The following is a 20,365-nucleotide window of genomic DNA, read 5'->3' as shown; positions in this document are numbered from 1 at the left end:
ATTTTTAAATATTTCACTCAATTCTACGTATTCCTATTTCGAATAAAAACATTTTAAACTAATTAAATTACAATAATATTCGACTACCTAATTATATATATATATATATATATATATAGACACACACACATACTTCTATACTGTCTTTATTATATTATTATTATTTTTACATTAGGAAAATATAACGCCTTTAAATAACTCTCTTGGTATGAATACTTCGAAAATTGTAATTACCATCTTTATTTTTAAATAATTTATTAATTATTTATTTGATCTTATCCGAAAAAATGAAACTTCTCGCAAAAGTAGAGAATAAATTTTTATAATTAATTAAATAAATATTTTTAGATAACTCTCTCAAATAACTTGAAATTATTTTAAAAGAAAAATTAAAAGAAGCTGAAAGCCCCCACATAACAAAAAAATAATAAAAATAAAAAAATATAATATCAAGTTGTAAATTCCCCAACTAAAAAAATATTAAGTATAAAAAAACGATTATATAAGCACACAACGCATGCACACGATCGCTAGTAAATATTATGGTTAAATGTTGATGGACGAAACAAGAACCAAGCCACGGAGATTTTACCTTTGTCATGGGAATGAATTACATGACGAGAGTTGTTATAGCTTTGTTCACATTATTTTTGCTTGCAAAATGCCATCTATGTGTTTTTAATTGTATAACGATTTTTTTCTCCATTCTAGAGATAATAAATTCCTTCATCTCATATTCGCGAAATTTTATTGTGAATATTCGTTGTTGCCGCGAGATTCTAAGATGTTTCGAATTGAAGGTTTGTCTCTTTTTCTTTTTCTTATTTATGCATTTGTGATGTTAGAATCTTTACTTCCCATACATTAGATGGTTTTTCATGGCTTTATCTTTTGATTCTTTTCAATATTAATTATTTGATTTTAAAGAAATTAATTGATCTTTAACTAGTAAGTACCATAAAATCTGGTTTCTACGTTTGATTATGCACCAGGTCTGTCTATTTCTAGTAAATTTATAATTGTCTAAAATTAAATTTGCAAAAGAAAATATAAATTTACTTTGATAAACAATAATAAATTTAAAACTAAAAAATAATTAAGTAATTATTTTTTTTAACAATTCCTCAGTATGGAGCAAGATACGATTAAACCATCAAGATTTAATGGTGCTTTGCTCTTTTGGAACAAATATATCAAATTATACTTGCATTAATTGATAGTTTTTTTTTTTTTTTTTAAACTGAGATAGACAATGCTTACAAGTTTGCTAATGTTATCCACTCCAATTCAACTTTTTCTTACTTAATAATTATGAATAATCATCCTTTGAAAAATTTAAAAAAAAATTAATAATTAAGAAATCATCCATTATCTTTTTTCCCATGAATATATCTTTTTTTTTTCTTCTATAAATTATACCTCTCCATATTTTTTTTAAAAAATATTTAAGTTTCATTTTTCGAATATTAAACTTTGGCTTTGCTGTCATCCCTAGTGCGGAATATTGGGAGTATATGACAAATTTGTTTTGCGTATTAGATAGCCCAAGGCATAAGGCTTTGCTTAGGGGTCACGCCTTGACAAAATATGCATACTACGCGTTGCCCTCTACCATGCAATTTGAAGCAAACCTAATATTTACAATGTGGAGATTAAATCAAGAAAAACTTTATAAGATAAAATTCAAAATTAACACACACACACACACACACACAATTAAAATTTGTTTTTTTTTTTCTTTTAAGGGTTGCGCCTAAATTTCTTATTTTCAAAGCTTCTGGTTTTTTAAATATGATTTCTAATATGCACGGTGTCGCGATCGATTCCAATACCGAATTTTCGGGAAACTCTCTGTGGGAAGACGGGTTGATCATGCGTCACATTCCATTCCATGCCAAGATGAAGTATAGAAATTGGTAACAGAAGTTTGGTTGGCTAAACAACTAAGCTTCGTTTTAGAAACCAAATTTTACTAAAATAAGTGAAATTTTCGCTGTTAAATTGACACTTTTACACTGTCAATAATCACAAGGAGAAAGGTACGAGAATATATTTAAATTATTATTACAAAACCTATAAATAGGGCTTAACTTTGATGTGGGGAAACCAAGATATATATTTGCCAGTTTAGCCATTTTAGTGGATCACTTTCTAATTTTTAAAAGACAGAGGGTCAATCTGTGAAAAAGGTGCTGGCAATATTTTTGACCAAAGACTGGTCCAAAAGCAAATGCTCTCTCACTTTTAGTCCTTTGTTATTTTATTTCTTCGGCTTGGGAAGCTTATTTTATAATTTGTCTCTAATTCCCACAACTCTTATGCATCGCCCAGTTTGTTGATGTGCACCTCGTTTCATTTTATTATTCTACTCCCCTTACACATGAAAAATAATTTTGTGTACCTTGATTCGATAATTACGGAGTCGTCGCTCACTGTTCCGATTTTTAGATAGACAATTTCTTTGGATGTTAAAAAAATCGGCCGCCTACTTGATTTGACGGCTCAATCAGCTTAATTTAATAATATACGATTTCTTTTTATTATTTTTTTTAAAAAAAATTGTTCGACATATTTTTCGATCAATTCATATAGAATAAAAAGAAAAATATCATTGACTTTGAGTTTAAATCGAACGGTAGAACAACTATTGAAAAAACATGAAGTGGAAAAAAAAAAGATATTTAAGTATAAAAAAAAAACGCCCAAGTGCTAGACACCTACTTACCACTGCGTTTTTTTGAACACTGTTTTAATCTACTTCTCCGATTCTTGTCTTGGCTGAGAACCTAATTAGCTAGGCAGGGTGCTTCAGTTTACAATCCATGTTAATCCCCTTTCAAAAATGGCTTTATAATTAAGCATGAATTAATTTATATGCTTTAAAACAGAATCAAATAACACAAAATCCAGAGTCAGAAACAAAACGGGTCCATCTTCCCTCTCCAAAACCTATAAAGAAACATACACAAAGGCTGCTTCTGTACAACAAAAGACGACGAGTCTGTGTTTTTTTTTAAAAGAAAAAAGAAAAAACTTAAATTCTGCATGGGGATTGTGACCTGGACTAGTGCCAACTCATCAATATTTTAAATTTGAAGTTTAGTTTATTTTTTTTTTTGCAAGTATAAAATTTATATTTTAAATACATTGAAGCATTTTATGTAATATATTTGTAAATTTTAAGAATCGGATTTTTCAAAGTTATTAATAAAATTAGAATACTTTTTTATTTGAAAAAGACGAAAGTGACATTTAGTATGTACCTGTTAATATTGGGGAAGAATCAAATTAAAAGTGGAAGCTTGCGATCAAAGCACACATGGTCTTCTCTCTTTTCTTTATTTTTTTTCCTTAGAGTTTCCCTGCAATACAGAGAAGCAAAGCATATCCTACTTAAACATAATGTTGGTTCCTTCTGTAAGTATTCCATCTTTTATTAGCTTACGGTTAAGAACCTTGCATTCTTTTCCAATCTCTCATTCATATATATATATATATATATATATATTTTTTGTAGTTTTCTGTACAAAAAATTTCCCATGAAAGTTTGGAATCTCTTCTTACAGAAGTTAACGTTGGACAATTTTTCGGACTTGATTTTTCTTCAATCTGCCATAAAACTACAATTCTTGGTTTCTTTGAAGGATTTGATTCTTGCTCTTCAGCTTTGAGCATTGCAATTCTTCAGTCTTATGATTCTCGTTTTTTCATTCTTCCATTTGAAAGTTTTCGCCAATTCTTGAATTCCATTCCGTTCAGATTAATCGAGGAATAAAAACTTAATCTTTAGGTTGTCACACAATTTTGAACGTTTGTTCCATTATACTCTCAACGACCCAAGTGATATTATTCCCATTCGAGGGAATTTTTTCGGAGAAATTCGAAACAAGGAACGTAAATGAGTTTCTTAACATTTATAACAGGATCCACAAAAAGTTCATGGCGACCAGCCATGACTACTGATACAACCACAGCAGCATACTGGCTAAATTGGAGGGTCACACTCTGTTCAATATGGCTTTTAATGTCTATTGTTTTTGCATCAATTCTTATCTCGAAATCCGAAGGTCGTCGTGAAACAGAAGAAACGAATGCGCAAAACCCACAAAAAGATTCACCTGGGGTGTTGTATGAAGATGAAGTGTGGAAACCTTGTCTTACAAGTGTTCATCCGGGCTGGCTACTTGGATTCAGAGTTTGGGCCTTCTTAGTGCTTCTGTTAATGCTGATACTGAATGTTGCTGTCGATGGAGGGGACATTTTTTACTTCTATACTCAGTAAGTTTCTATTTCTTGGTTTGATTCGTGTCTATTATAGTAGCTTATGGAAGTCATCTTGATATTACTCGGGGATGGAGCAAGAAAATTCGATTAAGAGGGTGACAATAGGTTTAGTATGCATAAAAACTTTGGGGGGAAAACTTGTTTTTTCCCGACAAAATCGAGGGAAGAGGAAGGCAGTTCCCGCTCGTTCCTTCACTAGTGGACTTGTGTTTTCTGTCATATTAATGTTTCAAAATATGTTTGATCAACAGGTGGACTTTTACTCTTATTACCATTTACTTTGGGGTAAGTGTTCTCCTAAGAACAATTCAAGAACCAACATGTTTCTTCAATTCCTAATCACAATGACATGGTGTTGTAGCTCGGATCCTTACTGTCGATTCACGGATGTTATCGATACAAATATGAAATCAAAAGTGGGAATCACTTTGATACCGGGCACGGATCATACATAACCTCCACAAATGCACACAATTCCAATGTCTTGAATGCTACAAAAGGCATGGAACTCAACGAAGAACATCTTCACCGTAAAATCGCAGGTTTTTGGGGTTATCTATTTCAAATAATTTTTCAGGTAAATCTTAAACGACCCTGCTGCTATATGTATATGACTGAACATTCTTAATTTAAATGAAATGTTTATAATATTTTTCCTACTTCTGTGTTTGAAGATGAATGCAGGAGCTGTGATTCTGACAGATGTTGTGTTTTGGTTCATATTCGTTCCGTTTCTTACAATTAAAGATTACAATTTGAACTTTGTAAGAATTTATTCGATACAAGTATTCTGTACCTAAGTCTGTCTTATATAGGAAGTAAATGGTATTTTTCTCCCTTTCATCTGAACAACACTTGCATTTTTTTTTTCAGTTGATTATTAACATGCATTCTATCAATGCTGTTTTTCTAATTGGCGACACTGCTTTGAATAGTTTGGTAAGTGAGAACATATTTTACTTATATGATTACTGAGACAGAGCCAAAAATATAATCTACAATTTACTTCGTTGTCTGTTTATTTTCAGCGTTTTCCATGGTTCCGAATCGGGTACTTTTTTCTCTGGACATCCATCTTCGTAATCTTCCAGTGGATTGTCCATGCTTGCATCTCAATTTGGTAAAATTTACATTTATTTATTTATTTTTTAATGAAATAGTTTTCATTTATGCATAAATTTGTAACAAGAAAGTTTTTTTCTCCTGAAACAGGTGGCCTTATCCTTTTCTTGATCTGTCATCTCCATTCTCTCCATTGTGGTATGTCAAAAATTAAAGTTAATAAGCAGAATCTATAATATTATAGACGGTGAAAATGCGATCTTTAAAAAATTTCAAAATATACGGGTTTGTTCATCTTTATTTATACCTACTGTAAAAGCGGCCTCTTGAATATTGGTTTTCAGGTATTCAACTGTGGCGTTGATGCACGCACCGTGCTACGGCATTTTCGTGTTGATCATGAAAGGAAAACACTTTTTGCTGTCAAAATGGTTTCCCCATTCTTATAGGTCCATGCAGTGATTCATGCCGATAAATTCAAAGCTAAGTACATAGGCAAGATTTATCAGATATATATAAGTAAAAGTTTTGCACTAAATTTGCCTGACATTGAGCCAAAGAAATGAGTGCAAATCAAAGATTCATCTACATTTGGAGGGCAGGGATTTGTAGCATATCTATACAAGATTACTGCTGAATGAAATAATTATTGGAGAATCGTTTTCTCGTACTCTGGGGCAAAGAAAGTTTTAAAATTTTATTTTAGACATTCAAAAACGTTCTTCAAACGTCGTATGAAATAAACTAATCATAGGGTGTTTAAATTTGATTTACTTTTGCGTGTATAACGTCAGCTCAAATTATTCCGATTTTTAAGCACATATATCTCTTCTTGTAAATCTCTATGAACAGATCTGTGTCATTTGATCATCTAATCAAGTCCATGATCAGGGATTAAATTCCTCGTTTAAATTACACTAGAAATCTAAAATTTTTAGTGTTGAAATTGAATCGCCAGAATTTTACAAATATGTCGGCGTTGCGGCGACATCGGGGTGACGAGACAGTGGTGGAAAGATGGCCGAAATTTTCTCGTGAAATTAAAGAGGTGGCGGAAAATTACTGTGTGAGAGAGGAGATGATTTTGTGTGTTTTTTTATATGGTTATGTTTCATTATTATTAACATTTGATAATATATTAATAAAATATACTAACCATTACTCAAATCATAATCTTATTAGAATTATTTTATTTTCATTAATTATAATTCTCTTGTAGCATGTATCATACAAAATCAACTTTTGATAATACATGATATATATATATATATATATATAATCATTATTTAATTTCTTAATTAGTTATTAATTATTTATCAATAATTAATCAATTCTAGACCACTCTATAATATTTCATGAGAACAATGTACATTTAGTAGGCACCACTAATAACATTATTATTTAATTAGTTGATTCTGAATTTACTAAATAAATAATTGTGAAATCATTATAACCCCGATCGACGATCAGACAGCGTCGATATATCAAGGGTACAAATTTTGTTTTTATAATGAAAATTGAAAATTTTGAATATCAAAATTTTCACTGATCCATTTTTGGTATCTGTCAGTTTTGTGAACTCCTTTACCAAAATAGGCAGTTCCACTCTCCTCACAAAATTAGTAGTCAAGTTAATTTCCAATAATGGAAACAATTTATAAACTCATTTATACGTTATCCGTTCGATCTTCATCAATTACAGTTACCAAATTCAACTCATTGAAATTGATATCTCGATGTGAATACCAAAAATGATATTTTTGTGACCCTCAATTATTTAGGGATACATCTTACCGTGTGTTTATAACTTCATGTGATTCAGAATAACATTTATTCTTACTCAGGCTTGCCCTAATTAGCCTCATTCTTTTCATCAACCTCTTGACCAAAAATGTCAGAACTCAAGTATGATTGCACTCATTAGATCATGATAAGAGTGTCTAGTAACATCGCTTCATGATCCCTTAGGTATCAGTGATAGTGCCTGCAAGAACTTTAAGTTATGGTCAGCATATAGTACGGTCCATTCAACTCATATATCTAGTCGAATCATCAACCATTGGTATATCAAGAGTTGCAAATGAATTCGATAATGATGTGATATATTTTTGAGTAATAATAGTTAAATCGGATGTGCAACTAGAGAATCACCTTCCCTAAATCACATATCTTACTCTTGTGAGATATTCTTTGCACTATTAACTCATTAGATCACATATGCTATCTTCACTTGTAGGCAAACAATAAATCCCCAACTACAATGTATTGGGTCATACATATTTCAAAATTAACTCAACCTCGCCACCTGATGACCCTCAATGAACTCGGTAAACCAGTCAAGTGCAGTGCTAGTATGCAGAGTCTCAATATTGTCTTGGGTCAAAGGCCTAATGGTGTTCAGCCATAACCGCGAACTTTTACGCTCGATAAGTGATAACCACTTAGAAAGTTCGAGAGATGGTTGTTCAACGAATCATTAAATGATCAGTCATCTATATGAATGAACATATCCATGCCCTTACCAATGAAACGTGACATTTACATTACATATGCTAGTATCAAGCTTAAAAGACCTTTATCCTTATTTTAAGCGGCTGAATTGACTAGAAACCTATTTAGAATATACGGTACGCTTTCTAATGAGTTTCATGATCTTACGTTGCGAGGCAGACCTCATGGTACCTATTGTGTAACGCCCCAAATTCGACGACTGTCCTCACTATACTAATACGAGTCTTTCCAGCATGTTTATGTTCTCACTCATACGAACCCTAGGAAACTTCCCAGGGGGTCACCCATCTTAGAATTGCCCCAATTCAAGAACGTTTAACCTTGAAGTTCTTATGTGATGAGCTACCTAAAAAGAAGATGCACATTCTTGATATGAGTAGTATAATCTAAATCTTTTAAGCCCTCCTCAATTGTACAGTCTCATACATGAATAGTTTTGGAATCCCTCTCCTTCCTGGGTAGAACGGTTAATTCATGTTCCCTTTATCTAGAAGCCTGCCAGGAGCTGCTCATTATTCGTGCAACCTCATGGCACTAGCGATAGCCTCCCGCCCTCTTCATCCACGGGCCTCACATATTGTATATTCAAATACTTTATCTATGCAGCTTACATGAGATACGGATAAAGTAAATGTCATACTTGGATAAAAATCGTAAAATATTAATAAAATAAAGATTGTTTTACATAAAACTGAATAAAGTTCAAGCCAAAAAGTTGGCTCGCTGGACACCCACTTTAACAATCTTCCACTTGCTCATAGCCAACTACCCATAGATTTCAAACACATTGCTTCACAATGCTTATCAAAAATTGGTCCTGGCAGGGGCTTCATCAATGAATCTACATCGCTATCTGTGGATGTGACTTTCTCTACAGATATGTCTCATCTTCCCACAATTTCCCAGTTATGTGGGACTTCGTCAGTATATTTTTGGATCACTGAATAGACCTTGGTTCTTTTGTTTGCACAATAGCATCGATGTTGTCACAATAAACCGAGACTGGATCAATTTCTTGAGGAATGACACCCAACTCTTGAATGAAATTCTTCATCCAAACAGCCAGCCTCCTTTGTTGCAGCCGATGCAGCTATGTATTTGGCCTCAGTGGTTTAATTCGTCGTGGTGTCTTTCTTGGAATTCTTCTAAGAAGCAGCATCACCATTAAGCTTGAATAAAATCCAGATGTTGATTTCGAATCATTTACATCATGTTGGAAGCTAGAATAAATATAACCTTCCAATTTTAATTCTCCACCCTTTAAATGAAACGACCCTACTTCTAAATTCATTTAAATTTACACTAGTTTTTTTTCTCTAAACCATGCATAATTAATTCATCATAAATAAAACATAAATAATCAAATAAATGAATTCCATAATATCCAAAACCATTCATGCAGGATAAGTAAATAAAACAATAAAAATCTAAAATTCAACTCAATAAATTCTAGCATCTTAACAGTCTATAAATAAAAACGATAATCCATTAAATCATCAAAAGTCTTTAACATATGAGGAATTTCTAGGTCCTCGGATACGAATGCGCCTCCCGGAAGACTCGATTGTCCGCACCTCACTACTCAACATCGTCATCACATGTAATCATTCAAACCTAGTGAGTATAATGACTCAGCATGCTCAAACCTCATATAGCAATTATGTAAATAAACACTCATATGCATAAAAATTACTTTTACTAAAAATAGTCTTTTTCATGCAAACATAGAACCTTAAAAAATATGAAACTTTTTAAACCATGCTTACATGTGAACATTTTTCATATAAAATTATCATTTTTAGGTGAAGTCTGATCCTCGAAAGTGACAATATTTAGTCGATTTCTTAAGACCAAAGAATCGGGCGGAAAAAAGAGGGAAACAACTTATTAGAAATACAAGACAGCCAATTCGAATAAAGTATTTTCTACGGTAGCACCATTGATCAATTTATAAACCATAGTACTAGGCCCCCGATTCAAAGTCCACTTCTTCGACGATCTCATCTACTATAAAAATAACTTCATCATTCATTTTTTCAAGAGAATTGAGATTCCCCCCTCTCCACCCATTTTCACTCCTTTTTTCAATGCAAGTTCACCGTTCCCATTTTCAACGGATCGTTACTACTTTTACATCATGATCAATTTACATTCCTCAAAAAATATTTTTCCTTTACTTTATCATTTCATAAAACATTCATCACTTTCCATATTCTTTAAAATTTCCAAAAAGATGCATTATATTATTCATATACGTCGAGATTGCTAAAAATAGCGAATACATGCAAATACGTTAAAACTTCTAAAAATAGCATATATCATGCATATAATTTAAAACTTATAAATATAACATTTAACATGATTTGGAATTGTTTTAGGAAGTTGCAAACCGTCTTCGATTTTCCTCGAAGCAACCGCTCACTATTCAACGCTATACGTACCCGGACGACATTAAACTTTGACTCAAGGAGACGAATCGATTTCAAAACTTTAGAAACACCCAAAAATATCCAGTAACTTGCTTAAAATTCAATCTTAGGATCTACATTTCAAAAACGACTCAATTCGCTTACTGGATGGCTCGTTTACCATCGTTTTCGCATTTTTGGATAAACAACAAATGACCAAACCACCCTCCCGACTCAAACCAACCCGAGACCAGTCCTTTATTAACATCCTAAGACACGATTTAAGATACTGGAAATCCCCAAGCCCAAGACAAAACCAAAAACATGGATTTAGAATTTAACCTAGACTCACTTCGCCCCTTTTTTTGACACGTTCAGGCAATTTACGACCCCAAAACATACCACGTCTCAAAAAGACCCCGAACCAGGCCCTAAACCCCTTCCTTAGACACTAAATAACACCATGATCAGTCTCTTTTGGACACAGACCAGATGCCTCATTCTCCAAACTCCTCGCAACAGCAGACTGCCGAATGGATCTTCTTGCGCAGCCGAGGAACAAACTCTCCAGCGGCTGTGGCTGCCATTGGCTCAACTTTTGGCTCACACTAGACCCTCACCAGGACCCTAAGGCACGTCCCTAGCCCTTGGACCATCCTGTAAACCAACCCCTTAGCCCACATACCCGTGGCACATCAAAAGAGCCCCCACGCGTGCAAGTTCTGGAGTTTTGGTTCCAGCCCTAAACCAGCCCATCCAAGGCTTAGCCAAACCCATCCTAGACCTTCGTAGGACCCTTTACGGTCCCATGCAGCCCCCCATGGCCACTGAACCCCAAAGTCGTGCTCCATCCCCTCGGCCTGCACGTGATTTGCGTGCAGGGACCATAGCCCCTTGAGGCTCTTTGGTTTGCCTTTTTGGTCTCGTCAATCCTCTTCCTAACATCTAGAATAGCCCTTGTTTACCTTGGTTTGCATCTCCCTTTGACAATTCGCAAAAACGTTAAGAATCATTTGCAAAACGTGAAAGACACATGCATAAACCTTTGACACCAACATCCTCATACACTTTTCACACAACATCAGCATACATGAAATAATATGGATTGAATGGTGCTTGAAAAAAGTTTGAAAACATGGCTTTATTGTTTATGGTTACGAAACACGAACGACGGCATGACGAGAGACGAACGGGACGCAAAATTTCCTTCTTCCCTTGCTTCCTCTATGTCTCGGCCCTTCCTAGTACTCTAGTGTGTGTGAGTGTGTGCTGCCAAGTGAAGCGGCGTGTGGTTATGTGGAGGGGTAGGGTAGGACTCTATCTAATTAGTTATTAGTGGGCTTAAGTTTACATAATGGGCCCTTATAATTAAATAATTAATCACCAACAAACTAGGCCCATTAAGATGATAATTAAATTCATAATTAATCCTATTAAAAGGTCCCAACAATATTTAAAAATATTTGGTGCTACTCGTTTCTAGTATCGTACGTCCGAAACTTCTCATTCCCTAGCAAAAGTTCGTTACCGATTAAGTTCGTCCCTTACTATAAATAGGTTGTCGATTTCCTAATTTGGACTTACTAAATATAGAGTTTCTATTTATAACTTTATAAAAGTAGAAACTTATTAAAATCGTCCCCGGTTCTCTCGTCTTCTGCTGTGCATCGCGTATTCGACTACAGAAAGTTCACATTCATAACATTCGGTCAAATAATCATAAAATCGTGCCAATACCTAAACATGCTCCTAAACCACTTATTTAGATAAATTTCAAATAAATTTTAATGCATGCATGTGGTTAGTGTGTTCAGGTTTTTCAGGCGTTACATTAAACCATGAGCAAATTTTTAGTTCTTCTTAAGTACTTAAGAATATATTTCACGGCTTTCCAATGCAGTGGACCAGGATTGTATTGATATCTGCTTGCAACACACAGTGCAAATACTATATCAGGTCGAGTTGATATCATACCATACATCAAACTGTCTATGGTAGAAGCATATGGGATGCGACTCATGGTTTCTATCTCATCGTCAGTCTTAGGGCACATAGACTTAGATATAGTCAAACCATGACACATTGAGACATATTCTGTAACGTACCGTACTTTTAAACTATTAAAAATTTTGCGGAAAAATAAAAATTTTCTTAAATATGAAATAAACTTTCGAATTTGCATTAAAATGTCTTGTTCGTCTAAGAACATTTGCCATAAACCAACCACACTCAAGTTTGCCAACCATCTAAAAGTATTTGCAATAAAAGATCACCATAGAAATTTTGCTAATGAAAATACTTGTTTTAGAACATTATAAACAAACATGAAATCAGAGTATTTGAAACTTTCATAAATTCTTAAAAACATGGCGGTCCTCGGGTTTAGCCTCCCGCTCAGTCCAAGCCGGCTCACTGGTCCTCACCCCTCGTCTTCTCAAATGCATTCTCACCTGCATCGATCAAGTCTAGTGAGTCTAAAGACTCAACATGTATAAACTGGAAGTAGCAAGTAATACGTAATAAAATCACATGCAACTTTAAAATAGAACATACATACTTGAACTTTAACATGCGTGTAAAAGCTTAATAAAATCACTTGCATACTTGTACATACTTGAACATACATAACTTCATCATTTTGCGTAGAGGCATGTTTCAAAGCAAGTGACCCATACATAGATACGCCCGATCAGACTAAACCACAGTACAAGGCTGACAGGGAAGATCCACTGCCACATACATGAGATCCCCGTTCATGCTTTAACGGGTGGATTGGTCCCTGGTCATGCTTTACCGCTTTTCAATCCTGATCTAAATCCGTTCATGATTTAACGAGGTGAATTGGTCCCTGGTCATGATTTATCGATTTCCAATACCATACATAATTTGATCACAAGATATTTAGCATACGTCAAAAGCTTAAAAGTATTTTCTTTGCACGTCGAACATACTTATTTGGCGTTGAAGGATTCATTGGATCTCGCTTGGGGCCACTGCTGCACATACTGACATGAATTTCAACACTTAACTTGCATAACTTAGACGTAGGTATTCGTGATCACCATCGAAATAAATAAATCAATAGCTTATGACATTCTAAATCACTCGGGACTTGACCTCGTTTAATCATCGTATTAACCCATGGTATAGAACCCCAAAACAAATCTCAAAGAGAAGCCTAAACTATTCCCAAACAGGAGGTACACGGACCCAGTGCGCAGGTCCGGCTCCAGGTCCGTGTAGGTATTGTAAAATGCGTGTGAAGGAAAGAGAAGGCACGGACCCCGTGCCTAGGTCCGTGTAAGGGTCCGTGTAGACTCTGGAAAATGACACCTCGAAGGAAACAAAGGCACGGACCCCGTGCCACGGTCTGTGTACCTGCGGGAGGAGTAAACCCACGAAAATTTCTGTGCTTGTGACTCATTCTCCCTAACTGGATCATCCCGACCATGAATCGACACCTCAAGACTCATTCTAGGATACCATAACACTGACTCAAGCCTACACAATTGTCCCAAAACAACCACGCATGAGAAGTGCACAACAAACCCGTGAACACGCCTTTTGGCAACAAAATGATTTTTACGACTACTCATTCTCCCAAGTGCCTAACGATGCGAAATGAATCAACAATAATCATCCCAACCTCATTAACGATACACCTAAACACAGCAGTGATCACCCTTAGATCCCCAACAAAGCCTGCAACAAAAAAACTTCAAGAACACATCAATAACATAATTTTCAGAAAAACGCAGTTTGAGCAGTCCCACGAGAATCACCATAACTCACTCAATATTTATTCAAATATTTCGAATTTTATATCAAATCGAAGATATCAAAAAGTTCTATGTTTCATATGTTGAAAGTTTTCCCAAATTCTTGACCGCAAAAATCGCAGTTTTCAAAATACAATGAAAAACGAAACTTTAGATCTAAAAATTATTTCAAAACTGATCCAACCAATTTTTTCTGCTCAAACTATGAACATCATACATGAATTTTACGCATAACAAAAATCAACATAAATACTATGACAAGATCGACGCAGGAAAAATAGAATATACGTGTCTTTTGATATGAAAACTCACGATACCGAAGCGAAAACGGAGCGAGGCTTTATCCGGGACGAACGTGGTGCTATTTTCTTGCAACAAAACTCACGAAAAAATTGCTGGTGAATTAAAAGGAGAGGTGCGGCTGTTCTTGCTTCAAGGAACCCTAGCTTTCTTCTCTCAAAATATGAAAATCTGAATTGATATGTGTGTGTGTATGTTGTGTGTGTTAAAACATGTATGTGTGTGTGTGTCTCGGTGTGTGTGTGTGTTTAGTCAAATTAGGGTATTAAAATATTGCTTAATTAAAAATTAACCCCTAATTAAAAGTTAATTAAACACTAACTAAAATACTAACTCCTCACAAAATACTAGCATCTTAAAAATTGAAACAAAATACACAATAGGTACACCTTTTAAAATTTTGAAATTTTATAATCACCTAATAACCAAATTAGGCTTTTAAAATGCTACAACTAATTAAATTATTTAAAATGCCCCATTTTAAAATTGTCAAAATCGTCACCGATCTCTTTTCCTCGATCCCGCATCGAATAATCATCTGAAACATGAAACTCGTGAAATATTTTAACGTGCATCGCATAAACATAAATAATTTAAAATAATGCAATTTAAATAGGTCATGCATCACTAAAAATCATTTTAAATTTAAATAAATGATTTAACAATTAAATAAATGCATGAGTTTTACGTGTACTGATTTTGGGCTCTACATATTCTCTCTATGAATCCTCCATAGAGAATCTCCTCGGTATGATATCAATATAAGTGGATTGGATTAGCCCTAGCATCATTTTGATCTATCCTTATAGATTTGTATTTCTAATATGTATGATGCTTAACCCATGTCCCTGTAGAACTTACCATTTAACCGTACTTTAGTTGGCTACAACATCCCTCCATCATTCCCAATGAGGTATGTTATCAGCATAAAGCACTAGGAATATCACCGCACTTCCACTAACCTTCTTATACACACAAGGTTTCTTTGGATTTTTAACAAAATCAAAATCTTTGATAGTGTTGTCAAATATGAGGTTCCAACTCCTTGATGCCTCTTTAAGTCTGTTGACGAATCTCTGAAGTTTGAATGTTTTATGCTCACTTCTTACTGATGTGAATCCTTTAGCCTGAAAAATATGAATATCTTCCTTAATATCACCATTAATAATCAATCTCTTAACATCCATATGCTATATTTTATAGTCATACCATGATGCTATGGCTAGCAATATCCATATGGACTTGAACATTGCAATTGGAGAAAATGTTTCTTCACAGTCAATACATTGCCTTTGGATATAACATTTTGCTATCAATCTTGCTTTGAAGGTCACCACCTTCCCATCAACCCAAGTTTCATTTTATAAATCTATTTGCATCCTATTGGAACAATTCTCCCGAACGGATCTACTAGGGACATCCCATATTCTTAAGAAAAATATATGGATGGCTTTCCCATCTATATCTTATATGAAGTTTTATCCATTGCCTTTTATGGATTTGTTTCAACAACATTGCCACACTTTCAATAGTAAATCACCAAAGAGATGGTGACAATTCAGTAAATCTGATCATAGATCAAAATCATGTCCATCAATGTTCGATTACGGTGTTCTGACACCATTCAACTGCTATGTGGTTGGTTGGGTTCACTATGAGATAATCTCATTCTCTCTAAGGTAGTCTTGAAATTCAGTACTTATGTATTTTATACCTCAATCAGATCGAAGTGTTTTAATAATTTCTGCTAATTATTTTTCTACTTCATCTCTGAATTCTTTGAACTTTTCAAAAGCTTTAGGTCTGTATTTCATTAAATACACGTATCCATATCCCGAGAACTCATTAGTAAAAGTAATGAAATAGGATTGGTCGTATTTCGTGCTAATATTTTGCAGGCCACACATATTTGTATGGATCAAATCCAATAGATCATATGCACATTCCACTTTCCCTAGGAAATGGGCTTTGGTCATCTTTACTTTCAGACATGACTCACACGTTTCAAGAGAATTTATTTCTGACATGTCAAACAAGCCATCTCCCACTAGTTTCTGCATCATTTTTTTGAAAAATATGCCATAGTCTAGCATGCCACAAGTATGCTTGATTTAGACTATCTTATTTTCTTTTATTTGTTGCTGATATCGTATTTACTTGGACATTATTAATCGGAATATCTTTAATTTTTAAGTTATAGAGATCGTTTTGTAGTTCGCCTATTCCAATTAAACATTTTTTTATAATATTCAACACCTTTAGCAAATAAACAAATCCTTCTTTATCAAGTATAGAAATGGAAATAACTAAGTCAATAACATATAAAACATCTTATAAAATAACTTAAATTTATTGTTTAATACTAAGTAAATGTCTCATACGGCCTTCGCAACAACTCTTGCTCCATTGCACATCCTCAGGAAGGTCTTACTATTCCTAAATTTCTACTTCTTGTCATCATCTACTAATCATTCATAGATGAGATCTACATACAGTAACTAATATCCAAGAAGTTGAATTAATTGAGGCATTTACTTCAGTATAAAACATACCCTCGTCAGAACTCTTTTGTGCTAGATATTCCTTACAATTGTGCTTATAATGTCCAGGCTTCTTGTAGTAGAAGCAAACATCCTCTACCTTATCGGGTTTTGTGGGCCCTTTAGAAGCGTTTGGAATTTGCTTCTTACATGGTTTTTTTTTTTTGGAAGGAGCTGAACTTTTTTCCAATCTCTTTTGGACCTTTCTTTATCCCAAAAGAGGAGCACATTAGGAAAATGAGTTTTTTTTCTTTTTGATGGTAGCTTCATAGCTAGTAAGTATGTTGACCAACTCTTCAAGCCTGGCCTCCGGCTTGTTCGTATTGAAGTTCACCACAAACCTATCAAACAAGGGCGATAGTGACAACAATAAAATGCATGTGGACAATTCATTTGGAATAACAAGGTTCAGGCCCACTAGTTTCTCGATGAGACCAATCATCCTTGCACCATGCTCTTGGATCAAGGCCCTTTCTCGAATGCATGACGTCAAGAGCTCCTTAACAGTAACATTCCTTAGTGGACATGTTTATTCACTATACAACTCTTTTATGTGACCGTAAATGTCAGTAGCACTTACAGGACCTTAAACTGCCTTCACAAGTCATTTGACATAGAAGTCAACGTATATTTCTTAGCTTGCAAATCATGGTCTCACCATTCTCAATATTATCTATCCTCTGCTGGGGAATTGACAGCTTTCATTTTCGGAGGCATCTTGTTGAAAACATATGCTATCTCTCATAATTTAAATCAATTTTTAAATTCCTCAGCCAATCTAGGTAATTTGATCTGGTTAGCTTGTTTTGATCGAGTATAACAGATAGAATATTTCACGACGACATCATAAATATACTGAAATGGAAACAGAATAAACGTCGCTAACTATTTTAAATATTTTATGAGACATAAAATATGAAATTTTGTTTTTATGAATTTTCTTCCATTATTTTGATATTTTCACCATATTTTGATGAAAACGAGAAATTCAATTTTTTTTGTGAACACGCAAGGCCCAATTGAGAAATTATGATCCCAATTATCTTTGCAAATCATTATTTCCAAAAAGTAGAGCTCAATTGCATCACTTTGAAACCCTTATGTAGTTTTGCCTCACTTGGATAAGGTCTTAATGGTATGGTGCCATTTTACTTTACGTGTCGATCTCGTGTATCAATGTTGAATTTTAGTGGATGCTAGCCATGAGATCTCGAATTATCTAGGCCAAAATCATGAGGTGTCCATGTAATTAACATCAAGTATGTAAGTGGAAGTCACAGTTTTCCGGCATCCAGACCTCTCCAATTTTCTAGTCCAAAGTCTAACGGCGGGTAGCGTTCATCATGTAACTATTGTTGATGGAATGCAACGAAATATTAAATTTCTTTAAATTTTTATTTTAGTGAGTTTGATTTAAATTTTGAATCTTATCCAAAATGAGATATTTTTAATTTTGAAAATGTCTCATCATTATTTTAAAATCTTGTGTCATGTTTCTTTGTATGTTTTCCGGATTCATGCAACTCTTGTTATTATATTAATAATAACTCACATAGTCATTATTTATAATATATCACATGCATTATAAATTATTAAGGATGAACAATAACTGATAGCTAATTGATCCATACGAGCCACATAGGGATTCATGTCCAAAATCTAGGTAAATGTAGGGATTCAAATGCAATATTACATAAGCTTATAATATTTAATATGTTTTTTTTATATTCAAAGCTCTTGAGTATCTGGGCATACCATTTTCATATCTTAATATATCACTAAATATAGTATTTATATTAATTTTCATATTATATTGGGATACAAATTTAAGGGATAACAATGGGTCATAAACAAGGCTCAATTTTAAATAATTGTTAAATAATTTAAAACACAATATGTAAAACATCCAAACATATACCTAGAAAATTGGTAATGACTCTCGATCATCCTTTTCCATATAGTATCAAATATTATATTAAAACAATAATATCAAACCTTATCAACAAATAATGCATCTTGTAAATTTATCACCAATCGCCATCATTAGATATAAATTAATAAGTTAAATAAAAACCTTTATTTAACTTCAATTAATTCATTAGTAATTAAATTTATTGTAAAACATTTTTTACCATAAATAATTAAAATCCAATCTTAATTATTTATTTCGTGAGAAAATTCCATAATTTGATCAAATTTTATTTCCAAGAGTTAATTTGATTAATTTTCATAAAATATCAATACACCAAAAAAATTTGAAAAATCAGAAAATCATCCTCAGGCTCTCAAAGAGTCCTTGTGGTGGGGGGGGGGGTGGAGGGGGGGGAGCGTGCCTAATCTTGTGTGAATTTTTATTACCGTTGGTGAGTTTTTGAGTAATCTGTTAGATGACAGAGGTCTACTCTTCTGTGAATTTGTTACCGTTGAACATACTGTTGTTTACCCCTTTCTTCTTAATTTTCATTGATCCATATTTTTCTTTGTATTATTTGCTCAAATATTTCACCATTCTTATTAACTCTCTGCCCAAATTCTCTTTATTATTCTCACTCTCTCCAAATTAAACAATGATATTCGAAGTGAGATGTGTTATAAAGAAGATGTTGTCCCCAATGTGACAACACCGGAAAGGGAGACCCATACATTGGCCATGGAAATTGTTCTCGTACCAGAGATGCCTACTCCTCTTGAAATAATTGCTCTAGCTGAACATGGGAATGAGGTTGACATGGAGAATTTTCCTTACTTTTCAGTGGTGAATCAAATGTTTCATCCACCGCCTCAAGTCTGCAGATCAAAACACCAGGCATGATACAATCCTGATTACACTACTTCCAAACAATTTCGCCACAAAGGCAAATAATCTTTTATACCATTGTTGGCTGACCTAGAGTACACCTCTGGTGATGATTTAGAGGACGCCGATTATGAATTTTTAGCTAGGGAAAAGACTGATCTTGCCCCGACAAGCAGCTCCACCGATGAAGATGAAGAAAATCCCTCATTCATTGAGGAAAAATAGGTTCCCAAGGAACTGAGTTTCTCTGACAAGGATGTTGTTTCCCTCAGCCAGTTTTTGGTCAATTAGAAAAAGGAAAAGGGCTATGCATCTGTGCCTACTGCTGAAGAATCCGGAGATGAACCTGATGCGGAGATGCTATATGAATTTGCACATAACAGGCCTAACTAATCTAAAAGCTCATCTTCCATTTCTGATGTTGAGGAATTTGTTTCCAATGATAATACTATTGCTGAGAACGAAGGTGTTGAGTGAAATGTTTCCGACATGGAAAACAACATCGACAAATCAAATTATGATCTTACCCTCGCATTATCTCATAATTTCTACTTAGAGAAGTCCATAGCTCTTTGGCCTCTCTACGTCAATAAAGGGCTTATTAATGAGAGAAGAATATTGATCTCGATGTGTATGAGAGATAAAATTTGGTTGAATTCTTCAAAACTAGTGGACTTTTGTTCA

The 20,365-nt window shown here is 34.0% G+C and overlaps 1 protein-coding gene across 3 annotated transcripts; it reads left to right on the top strand.

Annotated features, from left to right (window-relative positions):
• The first annotated feature begins 668 nt into the window (after window positions 1-668).
• Window positions 669-6,018, top strand: LOC142548061 (uncharacterized). 3 transcript variants are annotated; one of them, XM_075656423.1, is made up of 9 exons: window positions 669-800; window positions 3,924-4,278; window positions 4,536-4,569; window positions 4,646-4,861; window positions 4,959-5,048; window positions 5,158-5,223; window positions 5,313-5,404; window positions 5,497-5,544; window positions 5,691-6,018. In XM_075656423.1, exons 1-9 carry the CDS (start codon window positions 785-787, stop codon window positions 5,806-5,808), a joined length of 1,035 nt encoding a protein of 344 aa, XP_075512538.1. In that variant the 5' UTR covers window positions 669-784; the 3' UTR covers window positions 5,809-6,018. The 3 variants fall into 3 exon arrangements, with proteins under 3 accessions (XP_075512538.1, XP_075512539.1, XP_075512537.1); XM_075656424.1 differs by lacking the exon at window positions 669-800 and adding an exon at window positions 3,312-3,417; XM_075656422.1 differs by lacking the exon at window positions 669-800 and having other exon boundaries at window positions 3,440-4,278.
• The last annotated feature ends 14,347 nt before the right edge of the window (window positions 6,019-20,365 follow it).

Source organism: Primulina tabacum, chromosome 6 (genome assembly GCF_025594145.1).
Source record: "Primulina tabacum isolate GXHZ01 chromosome 6, ASM2559414v2, whole genome shotgun sequence".
Lineage (NCBI taxonomy): Eukaryota > Viridiplantae > Streptophyta > Magnoliopsida > Lamiales > Gesneriaceae > Primulina > Primulina tabacum.
This window is presented reverse-complemented; position numbering and strand designations above follow the sequence as displayed.